This window comes from Muntiacus reevesi, chromosome 13, assembly GCF_963930625.1.
Source record: "Muntiacus reevesi chromosome 13, mMunRee1.1, whole genome shotgun sequence".
Lineage (NCBI taxonomy): Eukaryota > Metazoa > Chordata > Mammalia > Artiodactyla > Cervidae > Muntiacus > Muntiacus reevesi.
Genome location: NC_089261.1, coordinates 11,731,142 through 11,751,084, shown reverse-complemented (window position 1 = coordinate 11,751,084; position 19,943 = coordinate 11,731,142). Strand labels below are relative to the sequence as shown.

At 43.3% G+C, this 19,943-nt stretch overlaps 1 protein-coding gene across 4 annotated transcripts in view; it reads right to left on the bottom strand.

The window, feature by feature from the left end:
* PTPN11 (protein tyrosine phosphatase non-receptor type 11) overlaps nucleotides 1–19,943 on the bottom strand; it is a 65,028-nt gene that overhangs the window by 19,841 nt on the left and 25,244 nt on the right. For all 4 annotated transcript variants that reach the window (XM_065903754.1, XM_065903756.1, XM_065903755.1 and 1 more), the window contains exons 5-7: nucleotides 17,310–17,426; nucleotides 16,550–16,663; nucleotides 1,123–1,219 (exon numbers count right to left, since the gene is read on the bottom strand). In XM_065903754.1, coding sequence (XP_065759826.1) covers nucleotides 1,123–1,219; nucleotides 16,550–16,663; nucleotides 17,310–17,426 — 328 coding nt within the window. The remainder of the gene's footprint in view (nucleotides 1–1,122; nucleotides 1,220–16,549; nucleotides 16,664–17,309; nucleotides 17,427–19,943) is intronic.

The following is a 19,943-nucleotide window of genomic DNA, read 5'->3' as shown; positions in this document are numbered from 1 at the left end:
TTAGAAGAGCCTCCACTGTCTCCCATCCTCACTTACACACGTCTATATGGATGTGATATTCATATACACCATATGAACACAGAAAGAGGAAGACTACGCTACACACACACACACACACACACACACACACACACACACACACACACACACACACACACACACACACACACACACACGGGATGGGTTTACAATATATAACAAAGTAGCTCTGACCTGATGAGACATTACAGCAAGGCTCTCCAATCTGATCATGCTCTTAAATATTAAGTTTATTATTAAACTTAATAATAAAGTTTTTGGACATTGAAATGTATACATATTGAGTGGGCCAAAAAGTTCATTTGGGTTCTTCTGTATGCTCAAAATGTGGGAAGCTCTAACAAACTTTCTGGCCAATCCAATTATAGATACTGCTGCTGCTGCTGCTAAGTCACCTCAGTCGTGTCCAACTCTGTGTGATCCCATAGACGGCAGCCCACCAGGCTTCCCCATTCCTGGGATTCTCCAGGCAAGAACACTGGAGTGGGTTGCCATTTCCTTCTCTAATATTATAGATACAAACAAGGCTTATTAAATACATTATACACACTCTTCTATCAAGCTGCACATCTGATTTAATTTTTTTTCTTTTTCTCTCTTTTTTTTGGATAAACAATATAAATCAAGAGAAGTTCTAAATGTTTCTTCCTGGCCCACTCTGGAGACCCCGCATTAGAGCCTGGAGCTAAGAGTAGTGACTCTGGGGGCTCCAGTATCAGTTTTCCCACACAGACCCAAGAACCAGGGACTGCAGAGCAAGGGCACAAGCCTGGAACCCCTGAGGCTGAAGGTGAGACCCTGGGAGAGAGCAAGCCTTGACATGATCTCTCCTGGGCAGTCTAAATTAACAGAAGGAAACAACCACACTCTAATTTCACTCTGTAAGAAGCAGCATCACAGGAACTCGATGAACGAGGCCATCCGTCTCCACCACAGCTGACTACTTTGGAAACTACTCACAACTAAAAGAAGTTAAGGCCTTGGATCTGCTGAAAAAGCACATGCCCCACCTCCCCAGAGAAGTGACAGAGACACTGGGGATAAAAACCTCCAAGAGTGGCTATTATGGAGATTGGTACTTACAGGGCAGGATGTTCTTATATCTATTTTTGTTTTTATTTTCTTGCCTCTGACCCTCTTTTCGGCTATAGAGAAGTTTACACTCCTGTTGTTGTAGTGTCTGGAGAGAAACAAAAGTAAATATTATTATGCGTCAAAAGCTTCCCCAAAAAAGCCTGACTGAGCGGTTCTGCTTTAGGGGATTTATCCCAGGAAATGTTCAAGAGTCGTGGGCAACAGCTATAAGAATGCTCACCTTAATGCTACATCAAGAGGGGCAGAGACACTGAAAGAGCTGCCAAAATAAACACTTTCATTCATTCAAACAAAGGATGTTCTACAGACATTTAAGAGCTATCCTAGGAGAATATCTAATGCCTTGGAAAGATGATCAGAGTGAGTATTAACTAAAAAGAAGGTCAAATTTTCCAAACAGGGCCTTACATAAGCCCTTATGTCTGTGTGCACCTATGTATGTAAGAAATGGCAGAAGTCTGTACACCAAAAAAGTATGGGGCTTTTTTATTTTCAGCAGTAAGATTATCTTTTGTTTTGCTCGTTTTTTGCCTAAATTTTCTACAATAAATATTTATAAGAAGAGAAACTTTGAGAATTTCCTGTCAGTCCAGAGGTTAGGACTCCTCACTCTCACTGCTGAGGTCCTGGGTTCATTCCCTGGTTGGGGAACTAAGACAAGATCCCCCAAGTCGCCCAGTGTGCCCCCACCCTGAAAAGAGAGCAACCTTTAAAAATAAGTTATTAAGAATGAAAGCCAGTGAACGTTGGTATACAGTGCTCAAATAGGAGATGTGATCCGAGTTCTTGAGGACTTTGTAATCTGCCTACTTTAACCATTGATGAATTCAGAGCAAGCTGAAAGTCAGTTCTCAAATCTGCATTCTGGCGGACGCTAAAAGTGGTTTACTGTGGGCATGCAATCTTTGCTAGCAAAGCTTTCGAGTCCTCCTGTGCCCCAAACCTACATCAGTGCCCTGGGCAGCCAAGCCTGCATCTGCACAGACACCCGCTCCCCTGTTCTCTGAGGGGAGGGGGCACCCCTCCGTCTCCCTGGAGAGAGATGGAGGAGGAGAACGCTCAGGTCCCTGAAGCGAGTGGTCAGGAAGGACACCTCTGCAGGGAAAGGAGGTGAGGAATGGAACCAGGGAAAGAAGAGCCTAAACAAAGCAGGCAGGCACAGCGGGGCTGGCCCCAGGGAAGAAGACATTGGCCCTTCCTTGCCAATGTCGTAAGGAAGTGGAGAGGAAGACCAGCTGTAGAAAGAGACAGGAAGGTGGAACAGCCAGGCTGAATGAAGCATTTTCAAGAAGCATTTTCAGAATCACCAAAAGTGCCTCTTCAAGGAACCAATGGTTTCAGACAAACCTCGTTTGAATAGGAAATCACAAATGGGCAAATCAAGAAAGTGAAAGGCAGACTAAAAAGGAAAAAAAAAGTGTTACATACTAAAAATATATTTATATATGCCAAAATGATGATCCCTTAAGAGATTTCTCTACAAGGGAAGGCAGAGCCAGTATTTCATAACACAGTGGCCCTATTATATATCCATTTCATTTATCTGCATTTCATAGACAGTTTTGAAAGTCAAGAGTTTAAATTGCCATTTGACTCTAGGTTTCAAAATGCAATAATTCGGCCTTGACACACAGCTCAAAACCAAAATGTTTAGCCAGCTGAAACCTGGACAGAAATAAAATACAACATACACAGAACTCTGACAATCAAATGGTCACTCAAAATTCTTCAGTGAGTTCACATACAGTAATTAGAGCCATCTGCATTCTTGGAGCTGGCATATCCTCTGATACTGCTGTTAGGAAGAAAGTTCGATCTTGATTTTTAGACAGTAAGGTGAGGTTCAAACCCCATGAACTGAATCAATCACTCAAACATTAGCCAAGTGAAGAGAAACAACATCAACAAAAGCTACATGCTAGGAAATAACTAGGGGCTTGATTCAAAACGAACTTGATAGGAAAGCATTCAAGTGCTCACTTATGGAACAAACTTCATGTGACGCTTCACTTGTGGAGGGCACACTGCCAGAGCAAGCTCTAGAAAAGGCAAATCTCATCCATCTCTCCCTGTTTAATCACCTTTAATTTCTCCCCCTGCCTTCGAGACAAGTGCAAGCTTCTCAGAACAACTCAGGAGACCTTTTCTCTGAGTGGATGGAAGCCTGCCTCTAACCTCAGCTTCTGATGGTCCGGTCACTATCCTGACAGTCCTTCAGTGTCCTCCGGTATAAAGCAGGGCGAATCCTAATTACCTACCCCACAGAGTTGGTTTAAGAGTTAAGGTGCACTGTCTACACTCCAGCCACACCAAGTGTCTTGAACCCACTGTATTTCTTCGGGCCTTCATGGTTCCTGTTCATGGCCTCTGCCTAGAATTCCTTTTCTCTGCCTTGAGTACCTCTGAATGTTACTTTTTGGTTATTCATTAGGACCCACCTCAAATGCCACCTCCTCTGGGAAGCTCTCCTGACCTACTCCTGTGTCTCACGATATCCGCACTGGTCTGAAGCATCGCCCTCCGTTAGTGCTCCCGTCACACTGAATACCCGCTACGTCTTTACAACCTGTCTCTTCTATTAGAGAGCATGGACCACCCCTGTTTGCCTGTAACCAGCTCAGCATCCAGCACAAAGCAGGCCCTCAAAATCTATCTGCTGGATGGACAAATAAATACAGGAGGGGGGTTGAGGGGGGAGACAGACACACCACAAACCATCACTGGTGATGGCCGTGAACTGCAGGCCCCACACTCAGCATCCCATGCTGACACTGTTGACTTGGCCTTCAACATAAAGAAAAGCCACTGGAGGCAAAATATGAGATCAGCATTTCCCAATCTTTAGTCATCTGAAAAGCATATTTAAGGGAAGTCCCTGACGGTCCAGTAGTTAGGACTCCAAGCTTTCATTGCCGAAGGTGCTGATTCAATCCCTGCTCAAGGAACTAAGATCCCACAAGCTGCACAGCACAGCCAAAAACAAAAAGATAAATGAAAACAAAGAAAGGAAAGCATCTTCAAGATGCTGTCTCATCTCGGTACACTGCCTATTATATCAGTTGTTTTCTTAAATTAACCTCCACTTTTTCCCCTTCAGAAGACGTATTTCAAAAGAAAACTGCATATTACTAGCACATAAGAAAACCAGTATCACTTGCCATATGAAGGTAACCAGAAGAAGGAATATAATAAAAATGAAATATTGTCAAATCCTACCTAGATATTATAGCATGCCTGAAAGGGAAAGTTGCTTAGTGGTGTGCGACTCCTTACCGTCTATGGAATTCTCCAGGCCAGAACACTGGAGTGGGTAGCCTATCCCTTCTCCAGCAGATCTTCCCGACCCAGGAATCGAACCAGGGTCTCCTGCATTGCAGGCTGATTCTTTACCAGCTGAGCTACCAGGGAAGCCCTGGTACAGCTGAGGCTTTATTTAAAAAAAAAAAAAAAAGGCATACTGCAAGTGTTAAGAAATAGATGTTGCTGCTGTCCAGTCACTAAGTCATGTCTGACTCTTCTGCAAACCCATGGACTGTAGCCTGCCAGGCTCCTCGGTTCATGGGATTTCCCAGGCGAGGATACTGGAGCCACTTCTTTCTCCAGGCAAACTTCTGACCCAGAGATCGAACCTGCATCTCCTGCACTGGCAGGCAGACTCTTTACCACTGAGCCGCCAGGGAAGCCGAGAGGTAGACGTTAGAGGCGTATTAAAACTGCACAGGCCTTCTCCTGAGTCACGACAAAGGCAACGGAGAAGGGTTAAAGAGAAAAAGAAGGCGAAGACCTTCTTCATTCACTAATTCAAACTTACTGCAACGGGGCCGCCGAAAATCACCTCACACACCAAGAACACTTTGCTAGAATAATCCAGACTTCCAGGCCGAGGAAAGCCTCACCAATACCCAGTGTGTGCGGGCTGGACCATCTACTCGGCTCAGCCTCTGGCTTCCTTCATCCTGCATTAAGCTGCCAACCGTCTCTTCCATGCGGATATGAAGTTTAAACAGAACACAAGCTGAGACAGTTTGGGCCCTGGAGTCTTCCAGAAACGACAGGCCCAGGGGCCCTGTGTCCCTGGCTTTGCCGGGTGCTGACTGCCGGCGACTGACAGCTGTCATGGATTAGAACTGAGTAACTGTGTGTCGCCCACTCCAGCCCTGCTCCCTCCTCAGACTTCATCAGCCCATTCTCAACTATGCCTGGGGCCCACTTGCCTGAACACAATTCATTTCTCACAGTGGACGGCTGCTATCCCTCTAGAGTGAGGCTGAACATAAAAAGAACTCAGAAGTTGTGACTTTCTGCGCTCTGCCAGCAGAGAATCCCCGACTGCACCTGAGATTATCAGCTCCCACCTGCTAAGGGGTGCTTCCTCCCAGGCACCAGGCTGGTGGAAGAGGCAGGGGACTTTCCCACAAGCCCTGCACCCAGGAGGTTACAATCCATTCCAAGCTGATCTTCCATGAACTCCCTCTCAGCCACCCCCAAGGTCACCAAAAGCTGTGAAGGACCTGCAGCTGACTGTCACCATTTCTGTCCCCACCATCCACTGGGCCGGCAGGATGTCAGTGATAAGGCATGGGACAGGCGGCTAAAAGGATAGTACAAAACTAGACAGAAGCCCATGTGCAACCAACAATAACAAAAAACATGACTATAAAGCTGGGGCACAGGTTGCAAGATACCCCATTTTCCTAAGCAATAATAACCAAAAGGTTTGCACCCAAGGATGAACCCTCCAAAAGGACCAGAGGCTAGCTACAGTCACCTGATTATATGAGCCAAAGCTGATCAACAAAGGGATTATATCAAATGGTTAAGCCTTTATAAAAGCCATGAAGAGAAAGATAATCCCCTGATCCACACTATACGTTAGGAGTGCCCAGCAGCACACCCAGTGTGGACAAAACAGGTGTTCACAGGGCAACACCACCCCTAACATGTGTGGCTGTTGAACATCCATGCTCCCCACACCTGGACCCCTGCCAGTCTCCAGCCCAAAAGCAAGTAGCAGCATCCCCAGGCTCTGTGATGATCGAAAGAGACCCCCCCAAAACACTCCCTTCACAGACTTCCAAAGCCCTCTGATTAAAGACCACTGAAACTGGCTCTTGAACAGAATGTCATGAATGCAAGTGGAAAAACAGGTTCAAAGACAGACAGACACACAACAAATGAATGGGCAGAGGCAGGCAGCCCCATGCGCCAGGACATGGCCTGAGAACCATTTGTCCTCACTGCTCTGAGCAACCGGGACTAATTGCTAAGGAGGGAAAAAAATAATGCCATTAACCATTAGGGGCAGACCAAGTTGTACAGTTACTTTATTTATTTTTTGGCTGCGCTGAGCCTTTGCTGCGGTGTGCAGGCTTTCTCCACTTCTAGAGCACACGGGATCAGCAGTTCTGACGCACGACTCTCTAGCTGTGGCACGCAGGCTTCTCTAGTTGCAGCGCATGGGCTTAGTTGCTACACGGCATGTGGGATCACAGTTCCCTGACCAGGGATCAAACCTGCGTCCCCTGCACTGGAAGGAGGATTCTTAACCACTGGACCACCAGGGAAGTCCCAGCAGTTACTTTATTTTTTAAAAACAAAGCTACCAGGGGAGGAAACAAGATTAACAAAGTATTGCTAAGTGTTACAGCTGAGTATTGCAAAAAAGAAGGTTCATCATCCTATTTTCTCAACTTTAGGGTGTGCGAAAACTTCAATAATAAAAGAAGGTTTTTATAAATTGTAAAAAAGAAAAAGAAATGTAAAAGTTGCTATTAACTCTCCCACTACCTATGCACGCCTGGCCTCCTGAAGGAGAGAGAGAAGGCTGAGAAGGGCTGCTGGGCTGATGGCCTCTCTGATTTGGGGCCACGAATAATAAGACAGTGGTAACCATGTGGGCAGGCTCCACATGGGCAGCCCTTCTTCCCTGTCTGAATGAACTTCTGTTTCCCTTTGGTGTCTGCCCTCTGAAAAGAGCAACACTGGAATTCTCACTCTGCCCTCTTTACTGCAAACTCTGTGATGTTACCAGGCGCCACTAGCGGGTGAAAGCCCCCACTTCCAGATGCTACGCTGCCCAGCCTTTTACCACTTCCTCACGGTGAAGTCTGAGCAGTTAGTCTTGAATGAGTCCACGGCAACCTCGAGAAATGAAGGGGCTGATGGAGTCTCTCATGGTCACAGAAGGTCCGCACTAATGGACAAGCACTTACAAAGCATCATGAAAAGACAAAACCAACCTGAGATCTGGTTCCTTTCCAGGTGTATGTTGTAAGTCAAGTCATCACCTGCCTCCAACAAGGTGAAGAGTAAGTGGAAAAACACATTTAGAAGACACGGTCCCCAGAGGAGAACGGGATCTGACAGAGGAAACAGCTGCACATAGCACAAGACAAATCCATCATTAATAATCTGTCATTCAGTGTGTAATGAATTAGGTGGCGTGGAACTTTGGGAGTGAGATTCATGAAAATGAAGGGAAGGTGGTTTCTGGGAGGAGCTGAGGCTTGAGGCAGGTGAGGGGTGAGGCAGAGACAGAGGAGTGCAAGGAAGAAGAGAAGACATCCCAGCACGGTAGGGATGCGAGCAAAGGTGGCTTAAGAGGCCAGAGCAAGTGGCCTCAGAGTTGGGGGGAAGGAAAATAGTCAGAGTGTGGAAGCTGAGCTGTCAGTGGTGGGGAATGAGGTCAGGCGGGGTGTTGGGCTTTGCGAATTGGGCACGAGATTTTCAACAGTTGATCAGCACAGCACAACAGACTTGGAGTCAGAAGTTCTGCAAGTTCAAACCACAGCCAACTGTTTGCCCGCCACATCCTTGGGGACAGTTTTTGCCCTTTCTCCCGAGTGCTTCGTCTTCAGAATGAAAATACTATGCCTCTGGTGGGACATCAGGAGCCACTGCAGGTCTGTGAGCAGAAGAGTAACAGGAGAAATGCTGGGAGCAGATGAGCACAAAGGGTGAATGGAAGGGCAGAGGTCAAGAGTAAAAGAGCAGCTGGTGTCCTGTGGGGCGATGAGCACCTCCAGCCCTGGCACCAGGTGAGACTCGTGTTTCAGCCGCTGCCCGCCTGGGTGGTCCTGGGGAGTTGCCCTGATCGCAGAGCGTCCAGGGACACAAGATCTACCTCCCTCACAAGATCTGGGGACATAATGAGATGACTTCCTTAGCCTGCAGCGCAGCACCAAACAGACCATAAATGCTGGCTTGCTTCCTTCCTTCCTTCCTCTAAAAACAGAAAGACAACTAGGAAAGGAAAATGAACCGGACCTGGTGCGTGACAATGACAGAAAGAGGAGAAAGACAGTTAAGGGATGCTCCGAGGATTCCAGCATACAGGGTCAGAGAATATACAGGACAACCACCAGAGACAGAGACATAAAAACGGATAGCTGGTTTGAAGGTGAAAATAAAATAACAGGTCTGGTTGTGAATGCTTGAATCTGAAGAGACATGAAAGCCAAGAAGTGTGGAAGGCACAAATCAAAAGGTAAAACCAGAGACTGGATGCCACTCAGGGGTAATCGGACTGGGATGAATATGGTTCTAGCAATTTTAAAGCCCGAAGAGCAGAGAGCCCAGGCCACATCTTGGAGAACCAGCAGAGTTAACTGGTCAGAAAAGAGAGCAGTGAACAGCAAGAAGGGCACAGGCGATGGGAGGAAGGAATACACCAGGCACACGCTGCTATCAGAGAAATGAGAAGATGGTGGGAAAGAGAGGCTGGACAGCTGTCTCAAGACTGGCTCACGGGAGAAAAAGGCCAGAGAAAAGACTATTTTTTTAATCACAATTAAGAAAGTCTTTGGTGGGACCTCCCTGGTGGTCCAATGGTTAAGAATCTGCCTTCCAAAGTGGGGGACACGGGTTCAATCCCTGGCTGGGAAACTAAGATCCCAGTTCCCATGTGCTACAAAGCAACCAAGCCTGCGTGTTGCAACTGGAGAGCCTATGCACCGCACTACTGAGCCCGTGTGCTGCAATGAAGACCAAACACAGCCCCCCAAAAAAGAAAGAAAGCAAGCCACTGGTGTCTCCTGAAAGTGTTACTTTAATGTACTGGGGACTGTCACATTCCAAGGTTAAGGAAGAAAGGGGCTAAGAAATGGAGGCCACAACACAGGCCCCCTGTATGGAGAAGACAGAAGGACAACCACAGGTGTAGAAAGCACCAAGGATGTTCAAAAGTAAAGGGGAAGGTTAGGCAGAGATGTGAAAGTACCTGGAAGTATCTTAGGTTCTTCAATTCTCTGTAAAGACATCAGGCAGCTCCAGCAAATGAAAACATTCCTAAAGAGAAAAACCTGACACTGAAGAGGCGCAGAACAAAAGCAGGGGGGAAGGGAGGTTGAAAGAGAAAGAGTTCAAAAGAAATGAAGGAATTTCTCCAGAATGAAGCTTGTGGAATAGACCCCCTTAGCCACTGTGATGCTCTGCCTGCAGGAAGGTAGCAGCTGCGAGCGCGGGCCTGGATGGAAAACCCTGATGACAGCTTCAAGGCAGCCATCCTGGGGCATTTTTAAGCACGAGGCTGGAGCCCTGGTTGGGGGCTGTTGTTCAGCGTGGGTTTGCTTAGTCACCCAGCGGAAGATTTTCACTAGAGATCACCAGCAAGAATTATTATTCGAAGCACAGCTTTGAGGTGCAGTTAAAAGTCTTGTCTCCATAAAAACCTAACCACCTCCAAGGAGAATTTATAGCTCCCCTGAGCGGATGTAATCACTTTAAAGAAATCAAACCGGACTGTGGGTTTGAAGATAGGCACAAGCTCCTTCTGGAGACACTCTGACTGGCAGAGTTGCTGGCAGAATCCAGGACATCTGTGTGGCTGTCAGCGAACTGCCTGCAATGCCCATGCAAACGGAGAACAGCTTCAGACCACAACAGGGAAGAGAGGTTTGTGTAAAACGGAAGGAGGATGGGCCTTGAAAACAATCCAAAATACTGAAGAAAACAAGCTTTAAAGTGCTTTGGAAAACAGAACCCCAGTGAATAAGGTGTTGTGCCGGGTTTATCTGTGTGTATTTTTTTTTAATCAGAAAGTTCATAACTGAAATCTTTCTGAAATTCATTACTGCAATCCTGAATGACATCGTTTTAAGCAAGCGTGGAGAGGGGCTGCAGGGACTACAGTGTGCATTCGCCAAGCCTCAAACAGGGACCCCAAATGAAAAGTGCATGAGAATGAAGAGGGACATGGCAAAGCAAAGCCTGGAACATTCCCCCATACTTTTTAAGCATCAGAGAGCTGCTCCCTATTGAATATAAATAAGCAAAGGGTCTGAAGCCAATACTGAAAACAGCTCCCACTTGACACAATGCAGAAACAAACGCTGCGCCTACTGTTTGCCAGGCGCTCTGCAGGATTCTGGGGCCACAGTGAGCAAACCAAACAGAGAGGACTGTCTGTCTGTGCTGGGCCCACAGACTCACCTGGGCTATTTTCTTAGATAATATGCACACAGTAGACATAAAACAGCAGGGCTGAAGTGTATCTATTTGTTCACCAACAGTTTCATTTGAACAAAACCATAACACATAACGGGCTTCCCAGGTGGTGCTAGTGGTAAAGAACCCACCTACCAATGCAGGATTCATGCTTTTGAGCTGTTGTGTTGGAGAAGATTCGAGAGTCCCTTGGACTGCAAGGAGATCAAACCAGTCCATCCTAAAGGAAATCATTCCTGAATATTCATTGGAAGGACTGATGCTGAAGCTGAAACTCCAATACTTTGGCCATCTGATGCGAAAAACTGACTCATTGGAAAAGACACTGATGCTGGCAAAGATTGAAGGCGGGAGGAGAGCAGGGGCAACAGAAGATGAGATGGTTGGATGGCACCACTGACTCGATGAAAATGAGTTTGAACAAGCTCCAGGAGTTGGTGATGGACAGGGAAGCCTGGCGTGCTGCAGTCCATGGGGTCACAAAGAGTCGGACATGACTGAGCAACTAAACTGAACTGAACCAATGAAGGAGATGTGAGAGATGCAGGTTTGATCCCTGGGTCAGGAAGATCCTCTAGAGGAGGAAATGGCAACCCACTCCAGTATTCTTGCCTGGAGAATCCCATGGACAGAGGAGCCTGGTGGGCTACAGTCCATGAGGTCACAAAGAGTCGGACACGACTGAAGCAACATAGCATGCTCGCTCTCACACATGATGCACAAGGGGTAAATTCACTTTTCAGATCACTTGCACATCACAGGGATAAAACTGCAGGATCATAACCTGCCTGTTCATTTATTTAATGTCAGTCTCATTTCACCAAATCTAGAAATATTGCTCACCTCTTTGCAGTCATGAAAAGAGATATGCAAGAGATACAAGATGTTTACAGAAAAGGGCAATCTCATTTTACCATAGTTTAAAAAAAACGTAGGGGAGAAAGAAAAAAAGATGGAGAATCTACAGGGAAAAAAATCAAAGCTTGGGTTTCAACATTTTGATCACACCACATGACCTAAAAGAAAACCATCAATCTGAACTTATTTCAGGAACAAAGGAGGAAAGAACCAAAGAGTTTCGGAAGAGACTTTGTATATTTTAAGATGCGTCAAAATTGGAAGTAATTTGTAAGTGTCTTCTGGGGAGAAATAGCTGAAAGAACACGCAGAGTTTTACAGAAAATCAGAAGCCAGGCAAACAGACAAACAAAATGTACCTATCAGGGCTAAATTCTCAATGGCACTGCAATTTAGAGTCCTGGTTGACTTTGAAGACCACAGAACACACAGTAAGAAGGAAGTGATCCCAAATTTATCACCATCTGGGAAAAAACTAAGGTACAACCACTAAAATAATAACGCCCTGCTGTTGGATCAAGCTTTACCTTCAGAGGACTTAGATTTTAATGAGTCTCTGCTTCCACAGACCTAAATTCTTCTGTAACGGTTCGCTCTGTTCCCAGCCTTATCCCCCTGGCCCCAACTTTAAAGGCCAATTTTTTTTTAAAAATTGACTAGATTTAAGAAGCAGGTACATAGGAGATCTAGAAAGCAGGCCACCAGCTGTTTGGATCTAGCTTCAGCTTAGATGAAACGATAATGTCCTGACTGAGTGCCTGACAAGTCATCACCCCAGCCTGACCTCTGAAGAGGACATAGGAGAGCTCAGACATGATCTTGTTTCTCTCCCATTTCCCCCGAAAGACAACTCAGTTCTCCCTCATTTTGTTGTTAATAATGTATAAAAGATGAACTGAATTTGAGATGTCACGGAGTGAAACCATCAGGTGAGCATTGAGTCAACCTTCTTTCCATGGTCAGAAAAGTCAGGTTAGGTACTTTCCTTCTAAGTTCTCACTCTGACCCTACCAATGGGATCATGAAAAACTCCCTACTGCCACAAGCGGCAGGAAGGACTTAGTTTCTTTAAGCATTGCCTAAGTGAACTTAACAAATCCACCACTGCACCAGATACCCAATTGGCTGCTATAATTTTTAAAAAGTTCATAGTCACTTTATAATTTCCCTGGTGGCTCAGTGGTAAGAATGCGACTGCCAATATAGGAGACACAAGAGACACAGGTTTGACCCCTGAGTCAGGAAGATCCCCTGGAGAAAGAAATGGCAACCCACTCCAGCATTCTTACCTGGAAAATCCCATGGACAGAGGAGCCTGGCGGGGTACAGTCCATGGGGTTGCAAAGAGTCAGACACGACTGACAGACTAAGCAGGCACACGCGGTCGAATTTCATAGGAAAAGTGGCTGATGCAAATGACTGCCCCAGTTATTTTACAGTGTAACAGAAAAATGTGTCCAGATTACAAAATAATTCACTGTTTACTTCTTATAATTATCTCTCATATTTACCAAAAAGGTTTGCTATTTTTAAATTTTAATTAAAAACAGTACTTTTCAGACTTTAAATATGCTAACGAAAATCAGGCAGGATAGATAATAAAGATTTAAGATGAGTAGGGAGTTTCCTGGGGGTCTATGCTTAGGTTTCAGTGCTTTCACTGCTGTGGCCCAGTTCAATCCCTGATCAGGGAACTGAGATTTAGCAAGCCATGTGGCACGGCCAAAAAAGAACAAAGATGAGTAACAACCATCACTTTTTTTGTTGTTGTTAACACAGAATACAAAAAAAAAAAAGGTTAATATTAACAATAATCCGCGAAAATAGAGAAACAAGCATGCACAAGGTTATCCATTGTATCTTCTTTCATTTGGAAACTATCCACATGCTTATCAATAGGCTGAATAAACTATGGTACATCCCCACAATGGAGCATTATGCAATAAAAATGAATGAAGACTATCTGTAGACACTATTGTGGGGTGGAACTCCAATGTAATAAAAAGACAAAGGGGAAAAAAAGTATGTAAAATGATGCTACTATTTATCCGTGAAAGGACAGATTATGAAATTACAGATACACATTTGCTTATGCTTTTTGAAAGGTAATGATAAGCTACAACTTTTTTTAAAAGGCTATAAATATAAGGAGGAAAAGTTGGGAATAGAAGGTAGACTTCTTTGAATGTATTTTTTTATATCTGACTTTAGAATCAAAGGTAGTATTTTATATAATTACAAATAAAATTTTATAGAGAGAAATTTCTGAAATTCAAATATAAAATGAAACAACCTAACTGTATATCCAGTTAGAAAATAATCATATAGAGAAGAACTATTACAAATGAATTGACTCTCTTTCTCTGAAGGAACTACCCTAAGGATTAAAAAATAAAAACTAGGAAAACAAACTGTTTTCAGTAATCATATTATTGCAGGTAGTGGAAGTCTTATAATCCTGAGACCTAAATTTGAATTGGAAGTTTCATCTGGACTCGTAAGTTATTTCAAGAAAATAACTTTTTCTAGCTCCCCCCATTGAGAAGGCAATAACCAAGCTTATAGCAATAAGTACTCCTGGCTCCTGGACTATAGTCTCTAAATACCACTTCCCAAGAAAGGAAGGAAGAGAAGGAAGGGAAAGAAGGAAGCAAAGAGAGAAGCTAACTCACCCCTTGGAGAAATGACTGATTCCAGTTCTGACATGGGAAATGTATTACCTGTAACAACTTATTAAACCAGAAAGCAAGGCGTCTATCAAAAACTACTAGAGTTGTACGGGAAGGAGTAGAAGCCACTTGCAGAAGCTCCCAGTGGCCAAAGCTAAAACAACTTGAGCAACAGAAATGCTAATGAATGCTGTAAACAGACGCACACGGAATGTGTTAAAAATTCATGAGTAGGGCTCCCCTGGTAGTCCAGTGGTTAAGAATCCGCTTTGCGACGCAGTGGACACCAGTTCAATCCCTGGTCTGGGAGGATCTCACAAGCTGCGGAGCAATAAGGCCCATATGCCCAGAACTACTAAGCCTCCAGCCTGTGAGCCAGAACTACTGAAGTCCGTGCATCTTGAGCCCGTCTCCACTGCAAGAGCAGCCACTACACTGAGAAGCCTGTGCACCACAACTAGAGAGTAGCCTCTGCTTGTCACAACTAGAGAAAGACCATGCACAGCAGTGTAAGACCCCAGCACAGCCATAAAGAAATAAATTTAAAAAATTAAAATGTAAAAAAAAAAAAAGAAAATTAAAATGTAAGGTACCAATGCAGAAATAAAGGAAAAATAAAGAAGTACAAAACGTTTTTAAAAATCCATGAGCACATATTGATAAAAAAGATTTTTTTGGAGAAAGCTATTTTGAAAAATACTTAGTAAAAAGCAAAAGAATCAAACATTTATCTTGTCTTTGGTGACAAGCGCCTCCTGACACACCAACATATATGCAGTCCTGCCGAAGAAAAACTGGACCTGACAAAGCTTCTAGATAGACCAACCTACAAAAAACACAGGGGACTTCCCTGGTGGTCAGGTGGTCAAGACTCCGTGCTCCCAATGCAGGGTGCATGGGTTGGATCCCTGGTCGGGAAACGAAGATCCCACATGCCATGCAGCACAGCCAAGAAAGAAAGAAGCGGGGATGGGGGTGCTAGCCTGTTCTTAGAGCCTCCCACATGAGAGACTTAAGATTTTAAAACAGAGATCCAGGGGGAACTTATTTGAAAAAGCATCCAACAACAACAACAAGAGACAACTAGTACAATGAGAACAATGACTACTATTTGATGAATCTTCATTATAAGTGAAGTGGAGTGTAAAAAGACTGGCCAGATAACAATAATTGTTAATGTTGGGTGACAGGTATATACTGTTACAATCAGATGATTCTCTCTGCATTTGTATATATTTGAAATTTTACATAATAAAAAGTTTTTTTTTTTAATAGGTTTTTCATTTCTGTACTTATCCATCTCTCAACTCAAAGCTCCTTAAAGACAAAACCTTGTCCATCTTGTTCACCAGGGTGTCCTTGGTGACTAACCCAATGCTGGTATAAAGGAATAAACATGAGGTCAAGTCCCTGGTCAGGAACACTGAGCAAAGACCATCACTGTTCTATTCCGTACCCACCCTCAGTGCTGCAATTCAATCAATATTCATGGTACAGAAAGTCTGACAATTTACTTAGCCTCTCTGAGCCTGAAGGCTCCTCCCTCATCTGTAAAATGGAAATAATATCTCGCCAAGGTGATCTGACATATGGTGTTAAAAGGACTCCATGTGGCCATTTACTCGTTCATTCATTCCACAAATATTCATGAATCCTAAAGTCCTACAGAAAGTATGGAATGATCATTCTCATAAACAGAATAGCAATAATATAATAACAAATATTAGCTAAATGTAAATACTCATTCAACAAACATTTATGGAGCTTCTGCTGGTTACTAGGCATGCTGTTTAAAGGTAACTCTGAAGGTAGATAAAGCACACACACACACAAAAAATCGTTTTTAAGGACGTTTTCTGTCAAAGGGATGACAAGGGCGACAACAAGGTTACAATGGTGACATATTTCACTGCAACAGGAACACAGCCCATTCCCATTGTGGACATCCTCCTACCCAAGCTGGTTTCAGGGAAGAAATCAGTTAATCTCTGAAAAGGTACAATCTTCCAGATTATACCTTATAAAAGGTATAAACTCCCAGATTAAAGCCACCTTGAGCTAACTGTCTTTTACTTATTTGCTGCAGTAAAGCTATATATTCTTCCTAAAGATCCCAGCCAACGCTGGAAATCTTCCGAAGAATTAGGTACTTCTGAGTTTCTGGGATTTTGCCAGCGGTCCAGACCAAAAGAGCCAAATCCATGAGCCAAATGGCTCATTCATTTAATATTAACTGCCAACTCCTTTCTCCTAGAACATAACGCCAACTCTTTTGAAAAAGCCCCCTCAGCAACTTGCTCCATGTCAATCAGCGACCAAATTAAGAAGAGCTACAGATCCAAGTGAGGAGTCTTTGAGATCCAATCCCAAGCACAAGACTAACTTCCCTTCCATTAAGAATAGGATTTAATAAATCATGCAAAAAAATTTTTTTCATAACTTACCTCAAATTCTTCCCAAAAGCCTTGTTTGACTTTATCTGTGGTCTCAGCTAATTTGCTTAGTTCTCGAACCCGACTTTCTATTTCAGCAGCATTGATACGAGTTGTGTTGAGGGGCTAATCAAATTCAGCAGTCAGTGCAAAATGAAGAAAGTATTGCAGAAAAAGGTGTCAATGCCAAAAAAAAAAAAAAGATGTTGGCATTCATAAAAGCAAGGACAGGAAGTTCACAGTATTCACAATAAAAGTTTTCAAATAGTTTCACTTTCCTTTCTGTTCAGTCAGGAAATACCTCTTTCTTGAATCTCCACATACTTTACTCTGCTGATATAAATTTGAACCTATTTTTCTTTATAAGTAGACCACATGTTAGAGATGATGTCATTTGCCACTAAGTAATGAGTGAGTTTTAAAATAGCATAACTCCCAAGTGAAAAGCAATGATCACCTAAAGATAACCAAAGCTGGATTTACAATGAAAACTTTATCAAAACTTTGCTTTAAAACTCCATAAGGCCTTTTGAATTATATATGGAGACAGTCATGAAAATGATGTAATGTCTAGAATTCATTTACAAATACTAAGGAAGAAGGTAATGACTGGACTAATAAATGAAACAAGACTTGATGAGTTGATATAATTGAAGCTGGGTGATGGGTACGTGGAGGTTTATGACACTATTCTACTTCCATCTGGAATATTTTATGTTAGGACTTCTTTAATTGTATAAGGAGGTGGAGTTTAGCTTTCCAATATGCTTACCTGCTTGAGTTGTAGTACTGTGCCCAATGTTTCTACCATAGGATTCTTTTTGTAATGCTCCACGAGGTCTGTTAAAGAGTCAAACCGTTCTCCTCCACCAACATCATATTTCAGTTCCTTTCATGACAAAAAAAAAAAAAAAAAAATTACACTTTGACCTTTATGTTAAATGACTGCTTTTCCCAACTCAAGTACAGAAACTCTCACCCGACTTCTTGGTAGCCTTGAAAACCAACAGCTTCATAACCGCAGTAGCTGCGAAAACAAAGCAGCTTAGCACAACTGGAGTAGACGAGATGAAACTGGAACGCTGTCCAGACCAATCCCCAGAGAATTATCAATATTTGATCTGTTTAGCAGCTCCCTGTTTTCAGAGCTTGTCTTTGAACCTGACTTAGAGCCTATTTAGCCCTGCCTTTAGGGGATCTCCCCAAAACAATCAGCAGCAACTGTTTAATATCACAGCTGCCTAAGGCAGCAATACCAGTCAGTGCTTTATAAGAAACTGAGCAAAAACTTAAAAGGAAAATCCAGGCAACTTCCATAGCGGGCTCTGAAAACCTCCAACATATTCTTGAGAATCCAGAAGGACATGTGCATGTGCAGGGCTATGTGAAGTTCAGGAAAGATCCAAAAAGGCTCTAATCTTTATCTCTGGCTGATTCTGAGGTTATGTGCAAGCAGGAAGTGAAGGCTAGGGCTGAGTTTTAAGTTTTACCACCAGAACACTAAAGGCAGACATGCCCCAAAACACACACACACACACACACACACACACACACACACACAGCATTTAAGGAAATCTCTGTCCAACACACACACACACACACACACACACACACACACACACACACAGCCATGCTGGCAAAGTCTGGGAGATTTAATGTTTCAAGGCATTTAAGGAAATCTCTGTCCAACCAGCAAGTGATCACTATGCATACCAAGCAGAGACATCAGTGGCCACACATGACAAAGAATACAGGAAAGTCAATAAATATACAAACAGCAACAACTACAGGAACGATAAAAAGCAGCAACAACAAACCCTGGGAAAGGAGGACATCAGATTTCCAGAGCTGCCACATTATACCGCTTTAACTGTCTGTTTCCAGCAATTTCCTGGTAGTCCAGTGGTTAGGACTCCAAGTTTCCACCGCAGAGGGCCCAGATTCAATCCCTGGTTGGGGAACTTAGATCTCACAAGCCATATGGCATGGGGGAAATTGTTTTAATAAGTAAAATATTTTGCTGTCCACCTGAAACTATCACAACATTGTTAAATGGCTATACTCCAATACAAAATAAAAAGCTTTAAAAAATAAAATGTCTAGTTTCCAACAAAAACTAGAGCCGTGCAAAGAAACAGGAAAGTATGGAGCATGTTTTGGGAATGGGAGGTAAGCATTCAGTAGAAACTGTCCAGACAAAACTTTAAACCAGCCAGTACAATAAAGGAAACTATACAAATTAAAGGAAAATATGAACATCATGTCTCATCAAATAGAGAATAGCATGAAAACTTGTACATAAATGTATTATTCACGATAGCCAAAAAGCCCATCAATTGTTTAATGGATAAACAAAATGTGGTATACACCCATACGACAGAAAGTTTGACAACAGAGAGTTTACTCATGCTACAATATGGATAAGTCTTGAGAAACATGCTAAGTAAAAGAAGTCTATCACAAAAGGCCACATATTACGTGAGTCCATCTATATAAAATACCCCAAATAGGCAAATCCATTGAAATGAAGAGATTAGTGGTTGCCAAGAGTTGGGGGGAGGGGGAAAGATAGGGAGTGACTGGTAAAGAACACAGGGTTTCTTTTCAGAGTGATGAGAATATTCTGGAATTAGTGTTATTGGCTGCATAATTTGTGAATATAGTAAAAAAAAAAAACCTACCAAATCATCCACCCTGAAAAGAGTGAATTTCATGGTGTGTGAATTATATCTCAATAAAGCTGTTTTTTTTTTAATCTTATTAAAAAACTGAAGCAATAAGTGAATACACAGTTACTATTTAAGAAACTATGTTAATGTATATTATCATATGTGAAATAGATCGCCAGTCCAGGTTCCATGCATGAGACAGGGTGTTCAGGGCTGGTGCACTGGGATGACCCTGAGGGATGGGATGGGGAGGGAGGTGGGAGGGAGGGTCAGGATGGGAAACACATGTACACCCATGGCTGATTCATGTGAATGTATGGCAAAAACCACCACAATATTGTAAAGTAATAAGTCTCCAATTAAAACTAAAAAAAAAAAAAAAGAAACTATGTCAAAACAAAGTTTGATGTAGTTGATCAAAAACCCAACCTGGTCTAGCCACCACATTAAAAACAAGAAATGGTGAGTTCAATTCTCCCAGCCTTAACTGATATGAAATCACATGTAGTCACAGGCTATACTATGCCAACCCAAGGGAGGAGCTGAGGCCACTGATTTAGAAATTCAGACAAAGTCAGATTCCAGCTACAACAACGTACAAGTAGATTGAGATACTGTGGGGCTGGGAATTCCCTGGCAGTCCAGTGGTTAGAACTCCATACTTTCACTGCCAAGGACCAGGGTTCAAGATTTTGCAAGCCAAGTGGTGCATTCACAAAAAAATTAAAAAAGATATC